The 24,174-nt window shown below is 52.1% G+C and overlaps 1 protein-coding gene across 6 annotated transcripts in view; it reads right to left on the bottom strand.

Annotated features, from left to right (window-relative positions):
- The window catches only part of RNF220 (ring finger protein 220), a 213,995-nt gene that overhangs the window by 18,008 nt on the left and 171,813 nt on the right, over window positions 1–24,174 (bottom strand). For 3 of the 6 annotated variants that reach the window (XM_081056551.1, XM_081056549.1, XM_081056550.1), the window contains exons 3-6: window positions 16,745–16,877; window positions 8,895–8,940; window positions 5,364–5,465; window positions 507–549 (exon numbers count right to left, since the gene is read on the bottom strand). In XM_081056551.1, coding sequence (XP_080912677.1) covers window positions 507–549; window positions 5,364–5,465; window positions 8,895–8,940; window positions 16,745–16,877 — 324 coding nt within the window. Of the gene's footprint in view, window positions 1–506; window positions 550–678; window positions 937–5,363; window positions 5,466–8,894; window positions 8,941–16,744; window positions 16,878–24,174 lie in introns of those variants that run through there. The other 3 variants (XM_081056552.1, XM_081056553.1, XM_081056554.1) reach the window with 3 other exon arrangements.

Here is a 24,174-nt window from a genome sequence, read left to right on the forward strand (position 1 = left end):
TCACCTTTGTGAAATGTGGGCCGACTGATAACTCAAAGAACCCTGGGATGAGTTAGTTCCTGTTGCCGTGGGAACTCCAGATCTCACTGCATTGTCAAGTCTCAGCAGAGAGGCTGTATTCACACTACTGGGCACTGATTAAAAACTGGAAGAAAAACATTCTCAGCGCCTTGCCGGCTTGTACAGTGAGGTCCCAGCAGTTTGCAAATTCAAAGCTGAGCTCCCGAGTGAAATTGTGCAGTGTATTCCTCACGCTCTGGCACTTACTGCCCCCCAGGGTTCAAGGCCCTTAGAGAGGCTTGGGCAAGAGCTGGGAACCATAACCTCCACCAGACAGTCGGGGAAACTGAGGGCGGCCGCCTTGCTCAGCACACACTCCGGCGCCGTGACTGTGAGAAGCCAATGGGCCCTAATGTCGAAGAGACCCAGGCCAGCCAGGAGCTGCAGGCAGCGAGGGAGGGAGGAGGCCGGGGGTGGGGCGGAGGGAGGGGCCGGGCACGACTCACCATTCAGTCGGGTCTGCCGGTTGGCTCGCACTCGCAGGAAGGTCTGGGGGAAGATCCCGGGCAGATGCAAAAAAAGAGAAGATAGTGTCAGCCGCGGCCTGGAGTCCTGGCCCCCGCCCCAGCACCGACCCTGGTCCAGGCCTGCCCCGCCCCAAACAGCCCGTAAACAAACCTACTTCCTCCCTCCCGCCGGCCCCCCTGCTCCGCCGGCCGCTCCGGGCCCTCGGCATAGCCGCCGGGGGCTCCTCTAACGGGACCCCGTGGCCGCCGCGCGGTGCCGCCCCAGCCCCGGCTTCCGGCGCTCCGGGCCCCGCGGCCGCCCGGCCGGAGAGGGCGGCGATGCGGGCGGATTCCCCCCGGCTGCCCGGCGGCGGCGGCACTTCAGCTCCCAGCGGCGGCGGCGGCCATGTTGGCCCTGATCACGTGACCCGCCGTCGCGCGACGGGGTGAAAGTTCAAGATGGGGGGGCGGACCGAGATCGGGAAACAGCTGCTCGCACTCCGGTGGCGACAGGCTGGGGTTGGCCCTGGGGTCCCTCCCACCGCCCGCAAAACCTACGTGCCCCAGTTAGCGGCTGCAAGATCCTCCCATCCCGTTCCACGCCCCCTCCCACCGCGGGGCTCCTTCCGCCCAGAGCCCCGGCCCGGTGTCCCGCCTATCGTGCGGCAGTTATAGGGCAGCCAGGTTGCTGGTCCTTTGCGGAGGAGGCGTCGGAATTCCCGATGGTGGAACCCTCCGCACTTCTCAACTGTCCCGCCGCCTAGCCTTTCAGCAGTCTCCTTATTAGAGGATTCCCAGCATTTCAGCTGTGTGCTGGACGTTGCTTGGAGCTCCCATGCGGCTAACGTGGAACTCGACATCCCCCAAACAGGCGCCTCCTTCCTGGGTTCTAGTTCATAAGAGGATGCCGCGGTCCTCTCGGGTGTGCTTACACTGGAAACCTGAGAGTGGTGCTTGACCCCACCCTGCTTCATTCCTCACACTCTATCCTTCTCTAGATCGCAGAGAGTCTACCTTTAAAGGGCTCTTGAATCTTCTCATCTCCATCTCTGTGTATCTCCTACTCAACCTTCCAAGGCTAACGGAAAAATATCTTTCCCTCCTGTTAGAGCACTTCCATCTCTACTTTCGTTATAGCTCACACAGGGTTGGGGCCATGTGTGAGTCACGTGGGTGAACTGAAGCCCAGCACAGAGCTTGACATGGGCAAGACATCCCTGAGTGTTTCTTCAGTGGCTACACCTACCCTGTTTCCCTGAAAATAAGACCTAGCCGGACCATCAGCTCTAATGCGTCTTTTGGAGCAAAAATTAATGTAAGACCTGGTTTTATGTTACTATAAGACCAGGTCTTAATCTAACATTATAAAGTAAAATAATACAATACAATATAATATATAATACCGGGTCTTATATTAATTTTTCGGGGGAACACGGTATCTTGGATATAACTTCTCCAGTTAATAATCTTATGAGCGCTCTAAATTTGCAGCTGTCTCCCATCTGGCCTTCTGGTGTCCAGTTTCTTTTCCTGTAACCCAACCTCCACACCACACACAGTGTGTTATCTTTGTATTGTTCAAAACTGACCCTGTCTCCCCACCTTCTTTAAATTCTTCAGTGGTTTTCCACCTAGATGATCTGCAACATGGCATTCACGCCTTCTCTGACCTGCTCTGTCTACTTTTGCAGTCTCTTCTTCCAGCGCCTCACTCTCTCCCTTTGCCCTCCTGATCCTGCAGAGCTGCCTCTAGTTCTCTGAGCACTTCATGCTCTGGACTCTGGGCTACGTTATCCTCCATGTGCCCATACCCCCTGCTTGGTTGACTGTTGTTCATCCTTCAGGGCTCTGGGAAGGCTTCACTTTCTCTCCAGATTGGGTTAGTTGCCTCCTCTGAGTTTTCACAGACCCAGGCTTCCCTCTGATCTTGTATATTTTGATTGTTTACATATCTGCCCTATCTTCTTGGGAGGTTATCCCTCAGCACAGGGTTTAGCATGCAGGAGATATCAGTGGGAAGGGGAGGCGGATATATATGAGGGAAGCCCACGAGCCCAGTGCAGGGCTGAGAAACATTCCAGGATTCAAGGCCAGGCAGACTCAATTTCAAATCCTGACTCTTACTCAGAATACCTGTGTTCTTAGAAAAGTCACTTCCTCTCTCTAGGCCTGTTTCTTTAGCAATAATTGGGGGCAATGAATCCTAACTTGCACAGTTGCTATGAAGGTAAAGTGAAGTGATGGTTAAGAAGTTAGGTACTCCAGTAGGGGCTAAATAAGTGGGAATCCAAACCAGAAACCAATGCCCCCTAATTTCAATGCCTAATTCAATGATTTTTTTAAAAATCCACCATAATTGAGGAACAATACACGCCAGGCATTATGTAAAGATCAGGCGGTGGGATACCCATCTAGTCCCTGGGGTATTCTCCAGCTTCACCTCCTGCCAATTCTCCTTGTGTTTTATAGTCTAACCAAACTGAACTGTTAACAAAACCAAATACATCACTCTGGGTTATACCTTTATGCCCTTTGCACACCGTTTTGCCTTGATCTAGAATACCCTTGATTCCTTGTCCACCAAAGTGAATTCCTGCTCATCGTCTGAAACACTGTTTGGTAAAATTTGCTCTGATTTTTTCCTCCTTCCACCGTGCTATCCCAGAAACTTATTTATACCCTTGTCATAGCACTTAAAACACTAGGCTATAATTATCTATTTGCAAATCTAACCCTTTGAAGGCAAGGACACTGGGCCGAGCATGAGTGAGTACTAGATAAATGTTTGAGTAAAGGAAGGGAGTAAAGAAGGATAAGACAAGGTCCTTGCCTTGGAGGGGCTCTAAGTCTAGTGGAAGAGTCAGGCCCATTGTGATACATTAAATGTGGCCACAATTCTTTGCAGCTTCTCCGAGAGCTACATCTCATCCCTTGATTTTGGGTTAGCTTTGTGATTTGCTTTGCAAGTGATGTGTGATTTCCAGAGTCTAAGCCTCAAGATGCCTTGCAGCTTTGTTTTTCGTCCTCTTGGTGGGACACCACCCTGAGACTGCCAATCTACTGGAGGATGAGAGGCTATGTGGAAGAGAACCAAGGCCTCCCAATCTCCCAGACGTGTGGTGAGGCCATTTTGGATTTTCTAGCCCAACCAATCCTCTAGCTGAATGAGCTGTATAAGTGAGGAAAAGCCTAGTCAACCAAATGAACTATGAGAAACTGTGTTAAGCCATTAACTTTTGGGATGGTGTGTTATACACCAATAGATAACAGAAATATACTTAAAGGGGTGATCACAATATAAGATCAGAAGGGCAATAATAGAGAAACACAGGGGTCATGAGAAGAGATAGCTAATCCAGAAAGTCTTCTTGGGGGTGATGGGATCTGGGCAGATTGTTGAAGGAAAAATAGAAATTTGATGAGATGGGGTAAAATAGTCCTGTTAGAAGAAACAACATGTATAAACGCAGAAGCAAAAAAGGAATGGCACAGCCAGGGAGTGGTTAGCATTAATTCGGTGACATAGCCCATAGGATTGATGGAGGGCAATATTAGGAATGGAAGCTGGGAATACAGGTTGAATCTAAATCACGGAAGGCCTTGGTGCCATGCCTTGGTATGCCATTGCCATGCCTATGCCTGACAGGTATTCTTTTCCTAGTTCATCAGATGGTGAATGCTGTGACTGAAGTAGATAGAAAAGGTGCGCCCCTGCAGGCAGGGCTCTGTCTCTGCCTTTGAAGGAAACTCTTTGGGATAGAGCCTTGTCTCCCTCCCTGTGAGATCAGAATTCCCTAGGGTTGGGTTATTTCTCCATCTCAAACCAGGGTTTTTGGGTGAGGGCAATGTCTCCCCGGTGCTGGCTGACCACCTCTCTCAAACCAGGGTTCCTGAGAGCCGGGATCCCTCCCCAGGGCTGGCACTCTGAGTCTCATACAAAGGCACCCAGTGGAGGAGGTGCCAGTGGAGGCTGGTGTCCAGCCCACACTCGGCACTCCACTCTCCAAGCTCTGCACCCTGACTCCTCCCTGTGTCAGCTGGGAGGAAAGGGTGCCCAGAGGGAACATGACTAATTTCTACAAAGGTTTCGTGTGTGCCAGCAGTGACCCTGCTTCTCTACCGCAGATTATAAGTCCCTGTCACCTTGTCTTTTTGCATCAGATCAGGGCTGTTTTTCCCTTTTCACACTGGGGCTCCCTGAGAAGGCCTGTTACCATTTAGACAAATGTTCCTTGGAGCAGGGCCCTGTTTTCCTCCATCTGACTGGGGTTTTCAAAGGCAGGGCTCTGTCTGTCCTCAGAGAGAGACGCTTGGGGGGAAGTTCTTTCTCCTTACCACAAAGAAGGTCCACAGAGAGATAGGATATTACCCTCAGGCCCCCTTCCTGCTATTATGTTTTAGGATTGTGTGATTATTCCCTTCCACATTTGCCCAAGGCACTCGCAGCCAATGTGTGCCCCGCCCCACCCCCCACTCTGCCTGATACCAAGGTTTGGCAGACTGAATGGTTCTTTGCTCAGGGGATTGTGGTTTTGAAGTATGAAATCTTCATAAGTGATCTGGGTCTATGTCTCTGGGTCCCTCATGAAACCAAACCTTATAGGACACCTCCTGATGGGATGGAATGCTTCAGAGGTGCTTAGAGCCCACCAGAGCCCCAGTGACCTTGGCATCACTCCCCAAAATCCATCTATTTAAGGCACATTCTCTGACACCTGTGCCTTCGGGGTTCAGTTAGGGACACTAGACACAGAGGGAACCAAACAGTTCAGGCCTCTGCTCTTGCCTCCTGAGGAGGGAGGAATTAGCACCACTCAGGCGAGCTCACTTCTCATGCCCAGCCCACCCCCTTCTCACCTGGTATCTGTCTGAGTGATGCAGGTCATCCGTGGCAGACGAGTGTGGAGACGCGGTCGGAGACTCTCCTTCCCTCTTGATGGAAGCAGACAACAGGAGTGACTGGAAGAAGAAAAAGGACATGTGGCCTCAGGCTGAATGAGTCCTATAGTCAGTCCCCTAGAGTTTCCAGTCCTATGGAGCATTTGGGAGAGGCAGAGAGAAGGAGGGTGGATGGACAGAGGGACCATTCTTGAGATTCTAAGGGCATGTGGTCAGGTCCTGGGAGTTGTGGGAGAGGATCGTTTGATTCTTGGGATGGGTAGTGACCCCCTGAGAGGGTTCACACCTCCTAGACCCCAGATAATCTCTGCCCCAGTGGGGCGGACTCCCAGCCCACTCCCAGTGGGCAGAGATGATATATGCTGTGTTCTTTCTTTGGGAGCAGAGACTCAGGGAAACCCCTGAAGGGTTAGGGGTAAAGCCACATACCAGACACCCTACCCTGCCTGTCCCTAACACAGGCTGATGGCAGCCCTTGCTATAGAGACAGTAAATTAAATAGTATGTATGAGTTTCCTGTGTGCAGCTAGGGATGTACGCTGGGCCCATTTATCCCTGTGCTGTGGCGATGACCCTAGCAAAAACCCTAGCAAAACTAATCCCCCCATGTCAATCCTACACGGCCTCTTCTACATACGCCTGCAGTTTAGATTAATAAACTGTCTGCTTTAAATTGTGTGCAAGCACCACAATTCTAAATACCACATGGCACATTGAGTCTGCTCTTGCTGGCTCTTGCCAAGGCCTGTTCAGCTGCAAACTGGGGGCCTGGAGGCCTGAAAGCAATCCATACTTCCTCCCCCCACCTTCTCCAGCCTGCGCAGCTCTGAGCCGGAAGCACACAATTCCCTAGGAGGCCTCCCCAGCCTAGAAAACCATGCCAAATCGCCAGTGACAGCCTAAAGAAAGCAATTTGGGAAAGATGGAGCAGCCATTTATCCTTCATCTCCGACTGAGCCGCAGGATGTGACCCGCATGCGGTGGCCATGCTGCACATCCTCAGGCAAGGGCCCTGGGAAGGGAGGGGCAGCTGCTAGTCTGGCACAGCTCCTTGACTGCGCAGGCCTTACCCCAAGGGCCGGAGGAGGGAAAGGCTGGGAAGGGCCTGGGGTAGGAGCCCCTTCTTCACTCACCCAGGCCCAGTGGGAGGCCTAGTGGGAGACTCGGCCCCCAGCTCAGAAAACAGGTGGGCTTTCAGGCAATGTCCTTCCCCTTCTCTGGTCCCAAGGAGGATACCGTGGAGGGGGAAACAATGTGGCCCTGCCCCCTCCATGAGAAAGCTCATGCTTGCGGCTCTCTCTAGGTTAGAAGCCCTGAGAGGCCTCAGCATTACACCTAGGGCAAGCGGAATAAAAAAAGGTCACTGGCGCTTTTTAAACATGGACCAAAAAGCAGTAAAATGTGTTTTGAAAAAAAAAATCCCGGCATTAAATCATGACTTTTTGCCTGGCTCTTCGCCTCATTAAAAGTGGCCTTTTGGAAGGTAAAATTATCATTGTAAGCGATAAGATCTTTAAGAAAATAATTCACGGCTTCTTCACCCTTTAATATGATAGCCGCCACCGGCTAATTTTTTTCTTAATGGCAACGAGGCCATCAATCTTGTCTCAGGCCCCTCACCCTCTCCGCCTCCTCCCTCCCTCCTTCTCCCCATCCTCTCAGTCTCTTGCTGGAACCTTCTCCTTCGTGCCTGTTCCACCCATGACATGCTTCCCTAAAGCCTTGGTCAAGGCAGAGGACAGACTCTGAGATGGTCAGCTGCGGGCTGTGAGCACGTACCTGGAAGTGCTGGGCAGTGCCCCTTGCCCCTGGGTCTGGCTAGCAATATGGCTGTGTGGGTCGTTGCAGGAATTTGCATGTTTCACATTCTGGGTATGTCCTCCAACCTGGGTGTGTGTGTGTGCATTTGTGAACACAGGCCCTAGGTATGGACGGGAATTGCATCTGTTTGTCCTTAGAACACCAGCCTCCAGCCATGCTCAGGTGTCAGGGGTCAGTGGTGGTGGTTGCTGGCCTGGTAGCTTGCCCATGAGCCACCTTCTGTAACCACCACCACTGAATGCTGTGGACTGGGCCACGCTGGAGTGTGGCTGCCCACCGCTATGACCCAGAGCTGCCTGGCACCCTCACCTTTTCTCCTCAGGGCAGGGAGGGCTTTGCTTCCTTGGCCAGAGCCTGCACCGAGCTAAGCCTGGCCTAGGTTCCCTGTCTCTCCTCTGTACCGCTTGCTGTGTGTTGGGTGAAATCCTGAATGAAGGTGCAAAGTCCACTCCTACTCTTTTTAAAGGACTGCAGGGGAGTTGGGCCAACCCCTGGAGTTAATATTGTCACTCTGGTCCCTTTTCCCAAAACTGCCCTCCCAGAGGTCACCAGTGCCTTTAAGGTTTCTAAATACAATGGCTTCCTTCTCCAGACTTTCTCTGTATGACTACTGACCACCCCACACATTTTGGAACTTTTTTCCTTCGGAGTCTGGGATACCATGCTCTTCTGTGCCCCTTTTAACTCATGACGGTTCCTCTTTTGCCCCTCTCCTGGTTCCTGTGCCTTATCTTGACTCCCCCAATGCAGGAGTCCCCAGATTCTCTTCTTGGCTTTTGCTCTAATCTCTCCATACACTCTCCCTGACTGATTTCATCCATTTCCGAAGCTTCGACACTCACTCCTCAGTCCCTATAAAAAGGTCTAGGGATTCCTGCCTTTCCCAGTCACTGTGAGAACTTAGGAGAAAGGATGTGGCCACACACCAAGGGGTGGGGAGGGGACACTCAGTCAGGGTTTAGTCTTCTTCCCCAGGTCCCCACTCCCTCAAAGCCATCCCCTTTGGAGGAGCAGCAGCACCTGCGTCTGTAGCCACCTATGGGACTTCTTGGTACAAATCATGTCATTGTGCTGAGGACTGTCTGGGCCGTCCACTGGCCCTTCACTTTTCCTTTCTCCATCGGATACTTTCAAGCCTCTTGCCCATAGTGTCTGTTCAGAGGGGCAGACTGTCTCCCCAAATGAGTCCAGCATCCTCCCTGACTCCCTGTTGCCTTCAGGACAAAGTACACACACACACACACACACACACACACACACACACACACACCACAAGCTGGCCTCTAAGGCTATCTGTCTTGACTATACTTCTATATTTTCCTTTACTTGCTATAGCTCACCTTCCTCCTTTGACTATCTCCAGCCTTAGAGTCTGGGTCCCGCAAACCCCCAGGTCCTTCTTGGCTTTGACCCCTGTCCTGATTAGAAGCGGAGGAAGCCAGATGAGCATACTCTAGTTCACACTCAGACTACAGACACACACACACACACACACACACACACACACACGCCTCAATCGTACAGGGCAGCCCCAGGCCTCAGGCCGACATTCAAACCCTAGAGACAGCTGGGGATCCAGGAAGGGCTCCTTTTATCCTCAAGAGGAACCAGTTCTGGGTGGGCCTAGGTTAGGACGGACAGGAGGAAAACACACAATTGGCAACCTACCTTTGGGGTGCCTGGAGCCATGGCATCCTTCAGAAGGGAATTCTTGCTGCCAAGAAAGAAGAGAACAGGGTGACCATTCCACTTGCTGCCCAGGGCATGCAAGAGTAGAATAACAAGAAGGCCCCAAAGAGAGAAGGCATAGCCAGCCTAGCCCAGCCCTGCTTGGCCAAGCTCCACCCAGTCCATCCCCAGCTGGCCCTGCCTAGCTCAGCACCACCAGGGGCTAAGGACCAGAGCTGGCTCCTGGGAAGGGGATACAGACACTAGGTATGGTTGGCTCCCTTGTGAATCTGAGGAAAGAGGCTTTACTTGACTCCTGGTATCAGCCCTGAGGATTCTGTCTGCCCTGGATGCCCCCTTCCCTCCACCCCCTGTCCCTAGCTTGCTCTAAACTCCCATGGGATTGGGGTGATGGAGCTGACATGGCTCTTGTCAATTCTCCCTCCAACATGCTGCAAACTGCGTTAGGCCAGGAATGATCTCCCCCTGATTCAATTTGTCAGCCCCAAGCCCTCCGGCATCGGGTGCGGTAGGCGGGCGGGAGCTGGGCCCTGAAATATGGTGGGCGGCTTGGAGCAGGCGGGGGTGGGGGCGGGAGTTGATGGATGGGCTGTGGGGGAGGCGAGGACTGTGTTTAATAACAAAATTGGTATGCAAGGCCACATCCCGCGCTAAGCATGAGTGATCCAGAGCCACAAAGTATTACAAATCCCCGCTAAACAGATGCTGACAATGGAACAAGACATATCAAATCAGATCCACTTCAGAAACATTAATATCCCTGTTCCTGTCCCCCCTCCCTGCTGCCCTCACTATGCTCACCACATCTGTGCTCACACATTCACACACGTGTACTCACCCAACTCCACACACACAAATACATGCACACAGAGGCAGACATTGCCCACGTACGTAGGGTCCTGGCACAGACACAGGTGCAAGCTGTCCAGGTAAATCAGACCCACGATAGCCAGAAGGCACAAAAGACACCCCCCCAAGGCAGAGCACATGGAGGCACACACGGATTCCCCAGGTGTGTACACAGGGAACACGCACAGAGTCAGACACATACAACCCCAGTACACAAGCAAAAGCAGAGGCAGATGCAGAACAAGTAGTACTCAACCGGGGCCATATTTTGTCTCTCCCTTCACCCCCATGGGATATTGGCAATGTCTGGAGATATTTTTGATTGTCACAGCATGGGATGGGGAGTTTGACACTGGCATCTAGTGGGTAGAGGATATTAACCCTCCTGCAGTGTACTGGGTGGCCTCTCACAATACCTCAGAATTATCCCCAAATGTCAATAGTGTCGAGGGTGAGAAACGCTGGTGTAAGGGCAGCTACACACATATCCATTGTCTCTCTATTATTCTGTCAACAGCCACGCAGACACATGTGGTCACACCCAGTGGCTCACACAGGCAAACAGACGCACGAGCATGAGTCCTGTTCTCAGAGACGTGTCCATACAGACACATTCACAACAGTCCCCCGGAGCTGGAGGAAGAGCTGCTCCCCAACCCATAAGCGCACGCGTAGATACAGACGCCCACGTGCACCGACACATACCCAGACACTCATGCACCCACAAAGGCAGACACACGGACACACACCAACACAGACACGTACGTCACAGTGCAGGGGTCCCCAGGCTCGGCAGCAGGGGGAGGCTAAGGTCTGAGTGTAACAACAGAGCTGTCTGCCTGTCTGATCACATGGGGAAGGACGGCCAGACCAGCTTCCATGTGAGTACACTGTGTTCACACATGGTGCTTGTATTCCTGCTTCATGCCTGGCCCTGACCTAGGCGCTGGGGATCAGAGAGGACACCGGACTGCTCCTGAGGAGCCACTAGCTCGTGTGGTCACGACCAAGATCATTCCTTCGCTCCTTCATTCACTTAGTGGACAAGCCCTGACATCACCATGGTGCCGGGTGCCATGCCCAGACCTATAGGTACAGAAACAAGGCATCGACTGCATCACACTGTTCTCGCCGGGCCCTGGGAATGAGGTCTGAGTATTGTCTGAGCAGGGTCAGGTTGGAACAGAAAAGGAAAGAATGAACAATTATTGTGCACCCCTCACACGTGGCAGTCAGGGGCTAGGTACTTTGTATGTGTTGTCTCTTATCTTTATAGAAACTTTACAAAGTTGACTAACAGATTAAGTGACACCTCTCTGTTCACACAGTGTGTGCAGGGTTTGGGATTTAAATTCATGCCTGACTGAGTCCTAAGTGCTGCTTTTCCACCACCCACCTTGCTTTCCTAATGACAGTCAGGGGTTAGGATGGAGGGCAGAGCTCTGAGATCTTTTTCTCTCTCTGCTTCGCGGAGGGTCCTGCTGACTCTGGGCTTTAGTTTACTCTGTGGATGAGTAGAAACGGGGACACCGAGGGTCAATGTCCAGTGTCTCCCTTTGTCGATCCTCTGGATCTTTTCCTGGCCTTTCTCTCCCCTTTCCTCGTTTGGACTGGTACTATCCCAGACTCCTTCCTTCTCTCTGAGCAAGCACCCCCCAACCCTACCTTTCCTCTAGCTACCTGATCACCTCCAATTGTGCTTGTTCCCCCAGAGACAGGAGTCTGTTGAAGACCCCTTGGAGAGGAGGGGTCTGCGCCCGGAGCCGCAGGCAGCCTGCCTCCCACCCAGCCCATCCGCTCTGCTCTGCCGAGCCTTCGTCCCTCCCTGTTTCCACAGCCAGCCCCCAACAATTCCCTTCCTTGCTCAGTCACTCGCTGCCTAGTGATCCATGGGTTTTAAATTATAACTGGGACCCAGGAAACGCGTTCCTAAGTACAATATTCATGGGCTGGGCTGACACTTTTAATTAAGGTGATTTACACTGAATTATCCTTGGAAATAAAGAAATGGTGCGCTGCCCGGGAATAAACCATCATCACCAGCCGCCTTTGTAAGTTACACTTCGTTTTAATCTATTTGGGGAATTGTTTATCTAGTTCATTACCCAACCAAACACCGAGGCCGGCCTTAAATAAGGCTTAAGTGAGGGTGGGGGCACTGCTATTTCCACACCCCGCCTCTCCTCCAGAATCACCCAGCCTCCCTCTGGCTCCTTCCAGCCCTTTTAAAGCACTGACCAGAGAGAGCTGGCTTCCCAGTGTAGAGGCCAGATCTCGAAGTGGCTCTGGAAGCCTCCCAGAAAAGGTGTTTGAGCTCAGGCCCTGCCAAGCCAAGCCCCACTTTCAGCTTTGTGCAATCTCTCCATGTGCAACGCCCTTTCCTCTGAGTGGAAACTCTTGTCTGAGGGCCGCGGAGAAGTCTGGGGCAAACTCCCCCCCACCCCGCCCCCGACCCCTGCTCTTCTATCTTCAGCCCCCATCTACGTTCCTGCCTGTCTGTCAGTACACATCCAGTCTCCACCCCATCACCATCCCAGAGACATCTTAGCTTACATCCCCACAACCCTGTCCACCATCTTCTTCTTCCCTCAGATACTTGCCTTTCTGCCATCATCACCCTTCCAGTCTCCCAAGTCAGAAAACTCTTCCTAGTAGTAAGTATGCCACAAGTCACTAGATAATTTCTCCCGCTTCTTCCTCCACCAATCTCGTCATTCCCTCTTCCCACTGCCACCGCCATTGTGCTAGGTCAGCCTCAGCATCTGTCCCCGACCTCCTCACTTGCCTCCCTGCTTCTATCCCCAACTCATGCCCCACACTGGCCTCCAGAGTGATTCTCCTACAGCTCAGCTCCCGGATAAGCTCCCTCTGCCTCCTCAATGTCCTAACTCCTTACTACAGGACAATCTAGGACAATCTTCCAGCATTGCAGGCCCTCCACCATCGGCCCTCAGTCTAACTTTGCCCTTCTGGTTCTAACTAGCCAAGTCCCAGGGTCTAATGGAACCTTGTGCAGGACTGAGAGGGGAAGGAGAGGATGGAGTGAGGGAGGGTGTGTGGGCAGAGCCTCTGACCTTGAATGTAAAAGTGCTTTGGAAAGTATAAGCCTTTGCCAACCAGAGTTCTGACTTTTCCTGTAGCTGTCTGTGTGCCCATGTGCCTGTGGGAAGCGGTTCTCTCAGGCTGTGTGTGAGAGCACATCAATGGGTGTTGGAATGGGGGTGCATGCGTGTGCCTGTATGTCATGTGCGTATGTTTGCACCTGTGTCTGTGAAAAGCGGCCAGCCCTAGTGTGGGAGCTGGAAGGCCCCTGCTTCTCTGTGTGAGCTCTTGGGGTGTGTCTGAAATAGCAGTCTGCTCCTAGGGGCAGACTGAGGCAGAAGGTACAACACCCGGCTCAGCCTGAAGAGCTCCCTGGACAGAGTGCCAGTCCTGGGTGATACAGAGAAAGGCTGAGGGAGGGTGGCGAGGGCAAAGGAGGCAAAGGCAGGGTAAGAGAGGGAAGGGGACAGTTGGAGAGGAGAGCAAAGAAGGGGGAGGCAGGGAGGAGAAGGGCGATGGAGCAGAAAGTAAAGGGGGAAGCCTCCGGGTGCCATGAGCAGGGGATGCCCTCATTTGGGCTCTGCCCTCCTGCAGGGCTCAGTTTCCCCATCTGGGAAATGGTTGGGGGAAGGCCCCTTTCAGTTCAGGGAGCTGAGGACAGGAAGAGGAGGAGGGCGGGGGTCTCAAGAGCCAGGTGCCACATCTTTTTTCAACCTCCTCTGTTCTCCTCCTGCCTCCCAGAGAGCGGGCAGGCGGGGCAAGGGCAGCCAAGGCTGGGGCCCTCCCCACGCTAGCCCGCAGGGAGCTGACACGCTCCTAGGGAATTTATCACGCACCCAATTACAATGTTAATTGGCAAGTTCCTGAAATCAATTAATTCGCAAATTTTTTCCAATTAAAAATCCAGATAAATCACAAGGGCGGCGGCAGGCCGGTCCACCCCGCAGTCCGGTGGGCGCAGCGGCCGCAGGGAGGGGAGGGCGGGGAGAGGAGGGGAGGGGGCGGCGGGCGCGGCTGCCCTTGAACGCCTTTGCCGGCCGGTCCGACTGTCAGCGCGCCGGGCGCGGCGGGGCCGAGACAGATAAAACCATCGACCCGTCGCCGCCAGCGCTTCGGCTTTATCGATCCGACGGGAATTTCACTTGCTGTGCAGATCCCGCTGTCCGGCTGTCAGACACTGGGTTGAGGGTGGGGGGGCGTGCAAGGGGTTAGGGGGTGCTGGGCTGGGCCTGGCGTGAGGGACACAGAAGTGGGGGAGGCAGCACACAGAAGAGAGCAGTGGTGCAGATGTGGGAGCTCTGCGTGGGGAAACGGACTTCGGAGTAAGGGTGTGGAAGTAGGCGATGCTCTGCGTGGATCTGGAGGAGGAGGGATGGGTGCAGGGTCATGGGTGGGGGGTGGAACAAAAAAGCTGTGGACAGAAGTGATGTCCTGGGCAGAGGGGTGGGTGGAGCCACTGGGACTGGGCTGTAGGGTGGTGGCCCCTGCCCAGGCAGAAAGAGAGCTTGGTCCCCTATTCTCCAGACCCTTAGGAGTGCACTGTTCTTGCAAGGCTCTGCAGGTCCCTCCATCTCGCCTCTATTCTCTGTTCCTGTTGAGGGGGAGTCTTCTGTTGGGAGCAAATTACCCTGAAACCCTTGAACAGCCAAGGTATGGATCTCCACTACAGAAGGACGTTTCTTTCACCCTCTGCCCCTTCCAGGCTAGTCCCGGGCCGGGGCTTGTGAGTATGTGGGTGGGGGGTGCGGCGGTTAGGAGCATGGGATAGAGTCAGATCGCTTGAGTGTGAATCTTATCTTTACCACTTTATTAGCTGTGCAACCTTAGAGAAGTCACTTAACCCCTCTGTACCTCAGTTTCCTCATCTGTAAAATGGAGTTAATATTACCTACCCCAGAGGGTTGTTGTAAAGATTAAATAAATTAATGCAATGTAATACCGCTACCACATGTGCCGGCACATAGTCAGTGTCCAACAGGATTATCATTCTTTTCATTTGTATAGTCTTCTGTGGTCGTTTTAAGTATTCCCACAAATTCTTTGATATTTTTCCCTTTAAGAAGTGGAATTTACAGTTTTATTCTCTCTGGAGTGTGGGCTGGATTGGTGACTTCCTTCTAGTGAGGAGAGTAAAATATATTGGAGGCAATGGTGTCTGACTTCTGAGACTAGATCGTAAAGGGCATTGTGGCTTTCTCCTTAGTCTCTCTCTTGGATCATTTCCTCTGTGGGAAATCAGCTGCCACCGCCATAGGGAAACTCAGCGGCCCTATGGAGAGCCCCTCGTGTGGAGGACCTGAGGCCTCCTGCCAACAGCCAGGTGAGTGAGCCCTCTTGGGAACGGATCCTGCAGCCCCAGTCAGACCTTCCGATGACTGCGGCCTTGGCGGACATCTTGACTGCAGACTCACGAGAGATTCTGAGCCAGAAGTTGCAACTACCCACAGCCACCCAGCTAAGCTGTTCCTGAATGGATGGCCCACAGCAACTGTGAGATAATAAATGCTGTTTCAAGCCGCTTGGTTTTGCGGTAATGAATAAGTAATACTTCTTCCTTCAAAATTCAGCTGGGGCCTCCCGTCCCGCAGGAGGCCTTCTCTGCTCTGTGCTGCTGTTGGTGCCTCATCGAGGCCGCTCCGCAGCTCCAGTCCTTCCCATAGAGCAGTCTCTACCTCTCAGGGCTTCTATTGCTTGGCTCTCCTTACTCCCACAAAATGAACTTCTGGGGGCAGGGCCCTTTCTGGTTCATCTTGGGATGCCCTGCACCCTGCATGAGGGGTTAGGGGAGAGCGGAGAGGGAAGGGGGAACAGTCAAGCTTGAGGACTTGAACCGAGCTGGTGGGGCAGCCTGCTCCTCTGCGGCAGGTTGCTTTTTCTCAAGATGGCTGTAGCCCGATCTCCCATCCCACAAGCTCTCCTATAATATAAGCTTGACCTTCTCCCCTCAAAAGGTGGGGTGATGTCCTTTCCCCCAGAATCTGTGTGGGCTAATACTGCCTTAACCAAGACAGTACAGCAGAAATGACAGTAAGTGACTTCTCAAGCTAGGTTATAAAGGTGACCCAGCTTCCATATCGTTAGTTAGAAGATTTGGTTTAGGGCCCTAAGCTTCCATGTAGGAAGTCCAACGACCTCTGAGCTGCCATGCCACGAGAAAGCCCAGGACACGTGGAGAAGCCATGTGTAGGTGCTTTGGTCATAGCCCCAGCTGAAGGCCCAGACGATAGCCAACACCAACCACCAGACATGTGAATGACAGGGCCTCCAGATGACCCAGTTCCCAGCCATCGAGTCTTCCCAGCCAAGGCCCCCGACCTCCTGGAGTAGACACAAGCCATCACCTCCGTGTTCTGTGAATTCCTGACTCCTTGAGGTGATGCGTTATATCCCTCCTCTGCTCCCTTTGATAATCTGGCTCCTTTACAAGGCTGTCCAGGAGGCTCTGCCCAGTCTTTCAGGTAGGGACAAGGAAGGGGCTGGAGCAGTAGGGGACATGCACATTCTCAAGACTGTCACCTTGCAGACCTGGAGATTCACAGAGAAGGCAGTGCTTACTCTCCTGGATCGCAGCACCAGGCTGCCTTCTGGTGGGGCTATTGGGCCCAGTTCCTGCTTCTGTCTCCCTGCCATGAGGCTCAGCATGACAGTGCAGGGGCTGTGGCAGTGACTCATGCCATTCTAGCTCTTCTTGTGCTCTTTGGAGGCTGAGGCCTGAAGAGAGGCCACTCTCCTCCCATCTCCAAAAATAGGGTGAGAAGAGAAAGACAGCACCATCAGCTGGAGCGTGTGATGATTAAAGCGGAGTGGAAGAGATGGCAGCAGGGCCTTGTCTTCTACCTAGAGGTTGGGGTGTGGACCAGGCGGCTGTTCCTGGGACCTGGGTCTAGAACCCTGAGTGGAATACTCTGGCAGGCAGGTTCCCCTGGTAGGTGTCTTACCTGGTGGGCAGCTGGGCCAGCTGTTCCAGTTCTTGCTCCATATGTTCCTGCAACTCGCTGGGCCTCAGCAGGACCTGGCAGATGGGGCAAATAGGGGCCTGGCTGTCAAACAATGCTGCTGCCTTTTTCTTACCTGGTGAAGGAAGAAGAACAGACAGAAATATAAGCTAGGCTGGGCTGTGGAGGGAAACCCAGTGTCCCAATCCTTCGACCCAAGCCTGCTGTTGCCTCCTAGGGCTTCTTGGCCTAGAGGAAGGGCGAGCCCGAGGGTCTCAGAGTCCACGACCATCACTCCTCTTTGCAGCTTCTGAGGCTGTGGCCATGACCGGTACCTCCTCAGCCAGCTCCCCTCTCGGAAATCTATTGGCACACAATCGATGCTTTGTGCAATCAAACCTTGATCACTTCATTTCACACAGGTTAGTGAAGGTCTTGGTTTAATCATACCATCACCTGAAATACCCAGTGCCCCCTCTGTTTCTCCTTTCTTTACTGTTTTCACTCCCCAAATCTGGAGAAGGAAGAGGAAGAAAGGGGATCCATTCCTACAGTCAGCCAGCAAACACTGCGTGCTCTCTACCCTGAGCCAGGCCCAGTGCAGAGAAGTGGGACACAGACTATAATCAGATCTAGTCCCCGGAAAAGACTGAAAAGGACCCAGGCTTTCAGGGTAGCGCTACCTCCCAGTTCCTCGCTTCTCCACAGGGTTCTTCCCACAGCCTCTTCTCTCCTCCTTCTGCATGCTAGACGACCTTTTGCCTTCTTATGCTCCTGACTCCCACTTGCGCCCTGTTGAATCTGTATCTCTACCCCAGACCCCTCCTGCGTTCTCCAGACCCCTGGATCCCAATGCCTGTTAGACATCAATGTCTGGATGTCCATGAGAATCTGAAACTCAATAATCCAAAACCAAGTTCTTCAGCTGCTTCACGTCTCCCAAAACTGCGCCCCCCTCAGCAGTGCCCATGTCAGTTAGACACCCACATGCACCTAGTCACCCAAGCCGGTAACCTTCGCCTCACCCTCCACATTCACTTAACCACCAAATCCTGTTTGTTCTCCTCTTCAATATTTCTGGAATCTATATCTCCCTGTTCAGGTCTGGCCACCTGCCACTTGGATAACCTCATAGGCCTCTGGTGAGTCTAAGGGATTCTGGGTTCTCCCCTCCAAAATGCCCTTCGACTTATGTGGGATACATGTGGGTAGAGTGTGGGCTAAGCTGGCTGGCAGGCCGGCTGGGAGCCTGAACTTTGTCCCCACTCTGTGCTCTGACCAAACACACCATGCTCGGAAGGAGCCTGAAGGCTGCCTGGTGCACCTTCTGTAGGATGCCTAAACTCCTTCCCTGTCCCTCTCCCCACTCGGTGCTCCTCTGGCCTCTGCTGACAGGCGTGTGGCTGAGGTGCCCTCTTCATCTAGAAACATCCCCGCCTATACATGTAAATTCGGACCATAGAAGGGACGTCTTTAGCTGACGCCCAGCTCTTTCTTCCTGCTTCTTCTTCTCACTGGTGCCCAGAGAGGGTCAAAATCAGCTTTCAGAGAGCTAATGGCCATGCCATCTTGATGACCAAGATGGTTTCTTGAGTGGGGTTGCCAGATTAAGGCAGATTTGAATTTCGGATAAATATGAGTAATTTTTAGTATAAGTATGTCCCAAATGTTGCATGGGACATACTTAGACTGAAAGCTATTCCTTGTTTTTCTAAATTCAAACGTACCTGAATACATTGTATTTTTATTTGCTAAGTGGAGCACCCTGTGCCTGAGGGAGCTCCCAGTTCAGGTTGAGCACAAGGACCCACCTCCCTTTGACACAAGCCTGAAGATGACCACGGCTCTCCTGGATGCCCCACCTGAGCAACCTGAGAGCTCAAAGGAGTGATTCATTTTGGGCGTGTGTCTTGAGGAGTGGAGAAAAGAGAAGGCTTAACCAAAGAAATGAAATTTAAGTTGTGCCTTAGAAGTATTCCAGGTAGAGAATGGGAGTAAATGAATGAATGAATGAGTTATGAGTTCCTTGGGGGCAAGGGCCATTCTTATCCATCTTTATATCTATAGATAATTGAAAACAGACTCAGTATAGACTATGATGAAGCTCAATGACGAAGCAAGGGAGAGGAGAAGAGGAAGGGAGGGAGGCAAAGTAACAACAGAGAACAGGTTGTCCTAGAAAGCAGATGACTTCCGCAGAGCTGGGATGTCAGCTGTGTGTGTCGGGGTGGGACAGGTAAGGTGCTAGCCCTTTTGGTAGGTCTCTGAGGAGGGAAAGCCTTGGTGGCTGTGCCTCAGATGCTGGGGACAGCTGGAAGTCAGCTCTGAGTACAAGAAGCAGATGCAGTCCTGGGGAGATGAGGATTCTAGTCTCAGCTCTGCCTCTAACTTCACGCAGCCTGAGAATCTCAGAGGTGAATGACACCCTAGACATTCTCCAGGCTATTATCTTCGTTTTACAGATAAGAAAACTGAGACTCAGAACTGGACAGGGACCCCTGTACTTGGCTTTTGATCTCATTGCTTCATTTATTTATTCATTCAGCAAACATTTATTAAACAATGATTCTACTTCAGGTATTATTCTAGGAGAAACTGGAGTTCAGAGATAAATAAAACATATTCTTGGCCTCAAGGAGATCACAAACTAGTAGGAAAGCCAAAAAGGAAAGTTGGTGATTCCAGTCAGAGAAGCCCTGGTCAGGGCTGAGGGAGGCATGAATGGGTGCTTTGGGTAGGGGGCAAAAAGGGGCCAGAGGAGAGCTGTAGGGGGAGGCAATGCTTGATGGAAGGCATGCATGAAGGATGAATAAGGGAGAGCTGACAAGGCTGTTTGGAGGAGACTGAAGAGGGTCCAGGGGATGGAGTCTGAGCCAAGGGGGAAATATCAGGGTTTTAGCCCTTTTAGCTGGGACACCAACTCTGGCTCTTAGGGCTCCTAGAGCTCAGATTCCTCCCTCCAAGCCTGGCACCAGGCATCTGCCTTCCCACAGCCTGTTTTCAGTTCATCTGCCTTGCTGCGACAGAGATCTACCTTTCTGAGCTTGGCCTCAGTTACCCTGTTGGGTCAATGGGCCCTCTTCCTAGTTCTCAGCCTCAGGAATAGTACTGGCAGGGATCAGCAGGGGAGCAGAGGGACCCTGCAGCCTATGCCCTCCATCCCACCCCCATTTTCTCAGGGGTTAGAGTGGCAGGTGTCAGCATGGCCATGGGCTTCTTGCTTCCCCTCCCCCGCTGTGTTCCCTATAATTTTATATTGAGACCTGTGGTCATGACGTGGGTTTTACTGCACTAACGACATGGCCTGCCCAGGTTTAATGACAAAATCCATACTCTGGCCCTGGGCCTGCTCCTCGTTTGCATAATTCCCAGAATACAGCTCCCTGAAGCTTTTGACCTGGGCCATTACAGTGGCCATAAAAAGGGCCATAAAACCACTGGGGATGGCCAAGAGGAGGGGGCTGTGGTCTTGCGGGGGTGGGAATGAAGTCTTCAGCCCCCTAGTTTTCGTAGACCTGGGGGGAGGCACCCTCTGGCTCTTTACTTCCACAGTTCCTAGAATCTGGGAGTCTATCTCAGGCTGGAGAAGCTTCCAGAAATCCTTAGCCCAGCTGCCCATCTGAGGCAGGAACTGCTGCTCCAGTATTGCTGCCAGCATCACAGGTAGGCAGGCTGAGCCTACCGGGGGGGGGGGGGGGGGGGGGGGGGGGGGCATGCTGTCAGAAAGCATCTTCTCCTTGAACATTCCTTAGTCCTGCCCCTCCCTTCCCACTCCTTAGCTGGCCAAGCACTTTGCCACAGGTGGGTCTAGGTCATTCCGGCCTAGGTTAAATCCTGTCCGTCTTCTGGAGGCCAGGGAGGTCAGGAGCCAGGCTGAGCAGCATGGTGGGGATGGCGACAGCATGAGGACAGCATGAGACGTGGGCGGCATGAGGGGATGGGGACAGGGACTGGGACGGGCTGTCAGTGCTAAAGATGATGAATGGGGGAGGTGAGGCGGGAGGCCCAGTGTTATCGGCAGTGGATGGCGGGTGCGGGCGCTCGCAGCTCCTGCTAATCCCGGGCGCTGCCTCAGCCCTTGCACTGATAACGAGGAAATGGGACTGACAACAATTTTTAGCTGAGAGATTCTTCACCAAAATGCCAGGCGGCCGGAGGTCTGACAGCGCCTGATTGAGTGTGTGAGTGTGTGGGGGGAACGCCCGCAGCCCCCTCCCCTCCCATGCAAAGATGGATCGCTCATTCCGCCTCCCGTCCACATTCATTACTGCACCTCCCGCCCGCCACCCCAGGCCCTGCAGCGCCTGCCACCTCCACTTCTCTGACTGCCTCAGGTATACCCTGAAGCCGGAGGAGAGCCGGGAGTGGAGGGGCCCTGACCCTATGCTCAGCCTGAGGTAGGGCATCTCAAGCTCAAAGAGCTGAGAATGCGACTGTAGCTCAGCCCTGACTGGAGTCTCCCTCGCTGTGTGGCCTTCAGAGGGTCTCTTTCCCTTTCTGAACTGCTGGAATACCTTCTCCACCAGAACACAGGAGGCTCTAACAGGAAGTAAACGACTGTGGGCTGTGAGAGAGGCTACAGGCGTGCTGAGGAGAGAGGAGAGGTCATGCCATGCAGCCTTTTCCTAGCCTTTGCCTTTCTTTGAGTCCAGCCCTCAAGCCTTGGAACAGGCCTGAGGTACCTGGGATCCCAGATCAGCCCTCTGCTGCCCCCCTCTGTTGGGAACCGCTGACCACTGGGAGCAGGCAACTCTAGGGCTGGCATCACGGCTCCTTCTTGGCCATCTTCCACGGTGAGGCCTGGTGCAGAAGTGGACACTGGGGGATGAGGGTCTCATTCAAAGGGAAAGCCCTCCTTTCCTAGGTTACTAACCCATGTCTGGACCAGCAACTCGCCACTATGTGATGGCCTCTCTGGCTTGGCCTTTTTCGTTTTGTCCCAGCTCTGTTGCCTGTGGTTCCATTCTTGCCTCTGCTTGTTCAAGCAGCAAATCCTATCTCCATGATCTTTTCTCTACAAACCACAAAAGGCAGGGGGCTTGACTGGCTGGTGTCTGACTTAAGAAGGGGGAGGGTTACAATGAGGGTGGGGGCATCTGTAATGCTAGATGGCAAATGAGGCTGGGACTTTTTTTAAGAGTATGTATGTGTGTCTATGCATGTGCTTGTGTGTACACATGTGTATGACCTGCCCTTCCTCTCTCTGCACTCCCAACAGAAGGGCATCCATTTCCTAGTGACCAAGACACAGAAGAGCCTTCAAGCAGCATTCAATAGAGTTGCTTCTTACTAGTTGTGCGGCCTTGGACAAATCACTTAACACGTCTGAGCTTTAATTTCTTCTTGTGTGAAACAGGGATAATAACTACGAACTCCTAGGACTCTTGTGAGGACCCATTTAAATCAGGGCTGTGTACAAGTGACAAGCCGCTATTATGGTTGGAAGGACATTAGCACAGTTTGTTGTTTGTGCCTGTCTTTACCCAGTCCTGACACCAGCCTGGCCTTGTCCTATATCTGGCCTTCTTCCCTGCTACGGTCAAGATTGTATACCACTCAGTAGGTACCCTGGCCATTTTGGCCTCCATGGAGTCCCTTCTTCCTATCCATCCATACCCATCTATCTATTTATTAGTTTGTATGCCAATATATCCATCCATCCATCCATCCATCCATCCATCCATCCATCCATCCATCCATCCGTTTATCCATTAATAATAATATCTGTTGAAAGTTATTATATGTTAGGCTATAGGTTTAATGCTGCACACATTTTATCTCATTTATTCCTTACAATAGTCCTGTGAGGTTGGGTACTATTATCTCTATCACACTGATGAGGAAACTAGAGCTCAGAACAATGAAATGACAGAGCTAAAAGGTTCAGATCAGGGATTTAAATCCAGGTGTTGCTGACTCTAAAGCTAGTGCTCTTAACCACTGCACGGTTCCCAGTTACCTACCTATCCATCCACTCACCCAGGTAATGGTTCAATAATATTTAACAAATGTCAATTGGATACTGATGAAGGGTCTGCTAGAATGGAGGCCATGCAATAACGAACAAGACAGACACAGCGTCTGCCCTCAGGAAGCTTAGGACCTACCGGACAGATATATTAAACAAACATCCGAGAGAGGTCTTAGAAAAAGGGAAGTACATGGAACTTGTATACCGTCCCGTCTGGGAGGTGAAAGGAGTGATGTTTAAGCACAGGCTTGAAAGATCAGTGGGAACCAGTCAGGCAATGATCGTGAAGTGGTGTTCTAGGTAGAAGACAGCATGCTTGAAGGTACAGAGGGGAGAAGGCCTAAGTGAATAATTGAAAAGAGTCCAGTGCAGCTGAAACAGAGAGAGGGAGGGAGGGGCAGAATGTTGAGATATGATAGAGAGGCCAGATCCTGGGGGACTTTTAAAACTGGATTAACGATTTGGTTATTTTTTAAAACATACAAGTGAGAAAGGTTTTACGCAGGGGAGTGACATATCAGACTTGTATTTTAAAAAGATCATTCTAACTGCAAAGCAGAGAATGGTCTAAGGGATCAAGAGCAAGTGCAGGAAGGCTGGTTAGGAGGTTATCTTACTAAATCATATGAGGCATAATGGTGACGTGTCCTAGAATGATGATGACGATGGTGATGATGATGGTAGAGACAACGGGAGCAGATGGCTTGGACATGGGGTTAAAGGACAGCAAGGTGTAACCAAGGATGACTCCAAGTTTTCCGGCTTGTGCAACTGACCCATGGAACAGGAGGACGAGCAACAGGCTTGGTAAGGAAGAGAGTGAGTTCAGTTTGGGATGTACTTAGTTTGAGGAACTAAGACATGTTAAGACATCCACGTGAAATGCTGACTAGGTACTATGTGTGAACCGGAGCTAGAATATAGACCTGCAGACATTGACTTACAGGTAAGAACTGAACTTCACTGCATCCTCTATGCCTAGAACGATGTCTGGCATATGGTAAAGACTCAGTAAATATTTAGTAAATGAATGAATAAAAGAATGATGTTAAGAGTAGGGAGATCGCTTACGTAGAGAATGTGCAGTAAGAAGAGGCTGGACCCAGAGTAGCTCCAACAGGTGGAGGAAGCTTAAGTCCTCAAAGACTAAGAAGGCATAGCCAAGCGGACGATGAAACAAGTGTGACGTCATTGATGCCAAGAAGGGAAGAGTTTCAAGGAGAGGAGGGAGTATCGTGGATAGAGTCACATGCTGGTGAAAGGTCAAGAACATAAGGCATGAAAAGTGTCCCATCTATCCATCGTACCCAGAGCACAACCATCTACCCCCCCACTTCATCCATCCTTCATCCATCCAACCTCATCATTCATCCCCTCTCCCCTCTCATTCATCCCCTTCCTCCTTCTCTTCTCTCCAGAAAACCATGATTGGCGTCTCTGCTGAGTGTGGAACAGGAAGAGT

Source organism: Rhinolophus hipposideros (assembly GCF_964194185.1).
Source record: "Rhinolophus hipposideros genome assembly, chromosome: 8".
Classification (NCBI taxonomy): Eukaryota; Metazoa; Chordata; class Mammalia; order Chiroptera; family Rhinolophidae; genus Rhinolophus; species Rhinolophus hipposideros.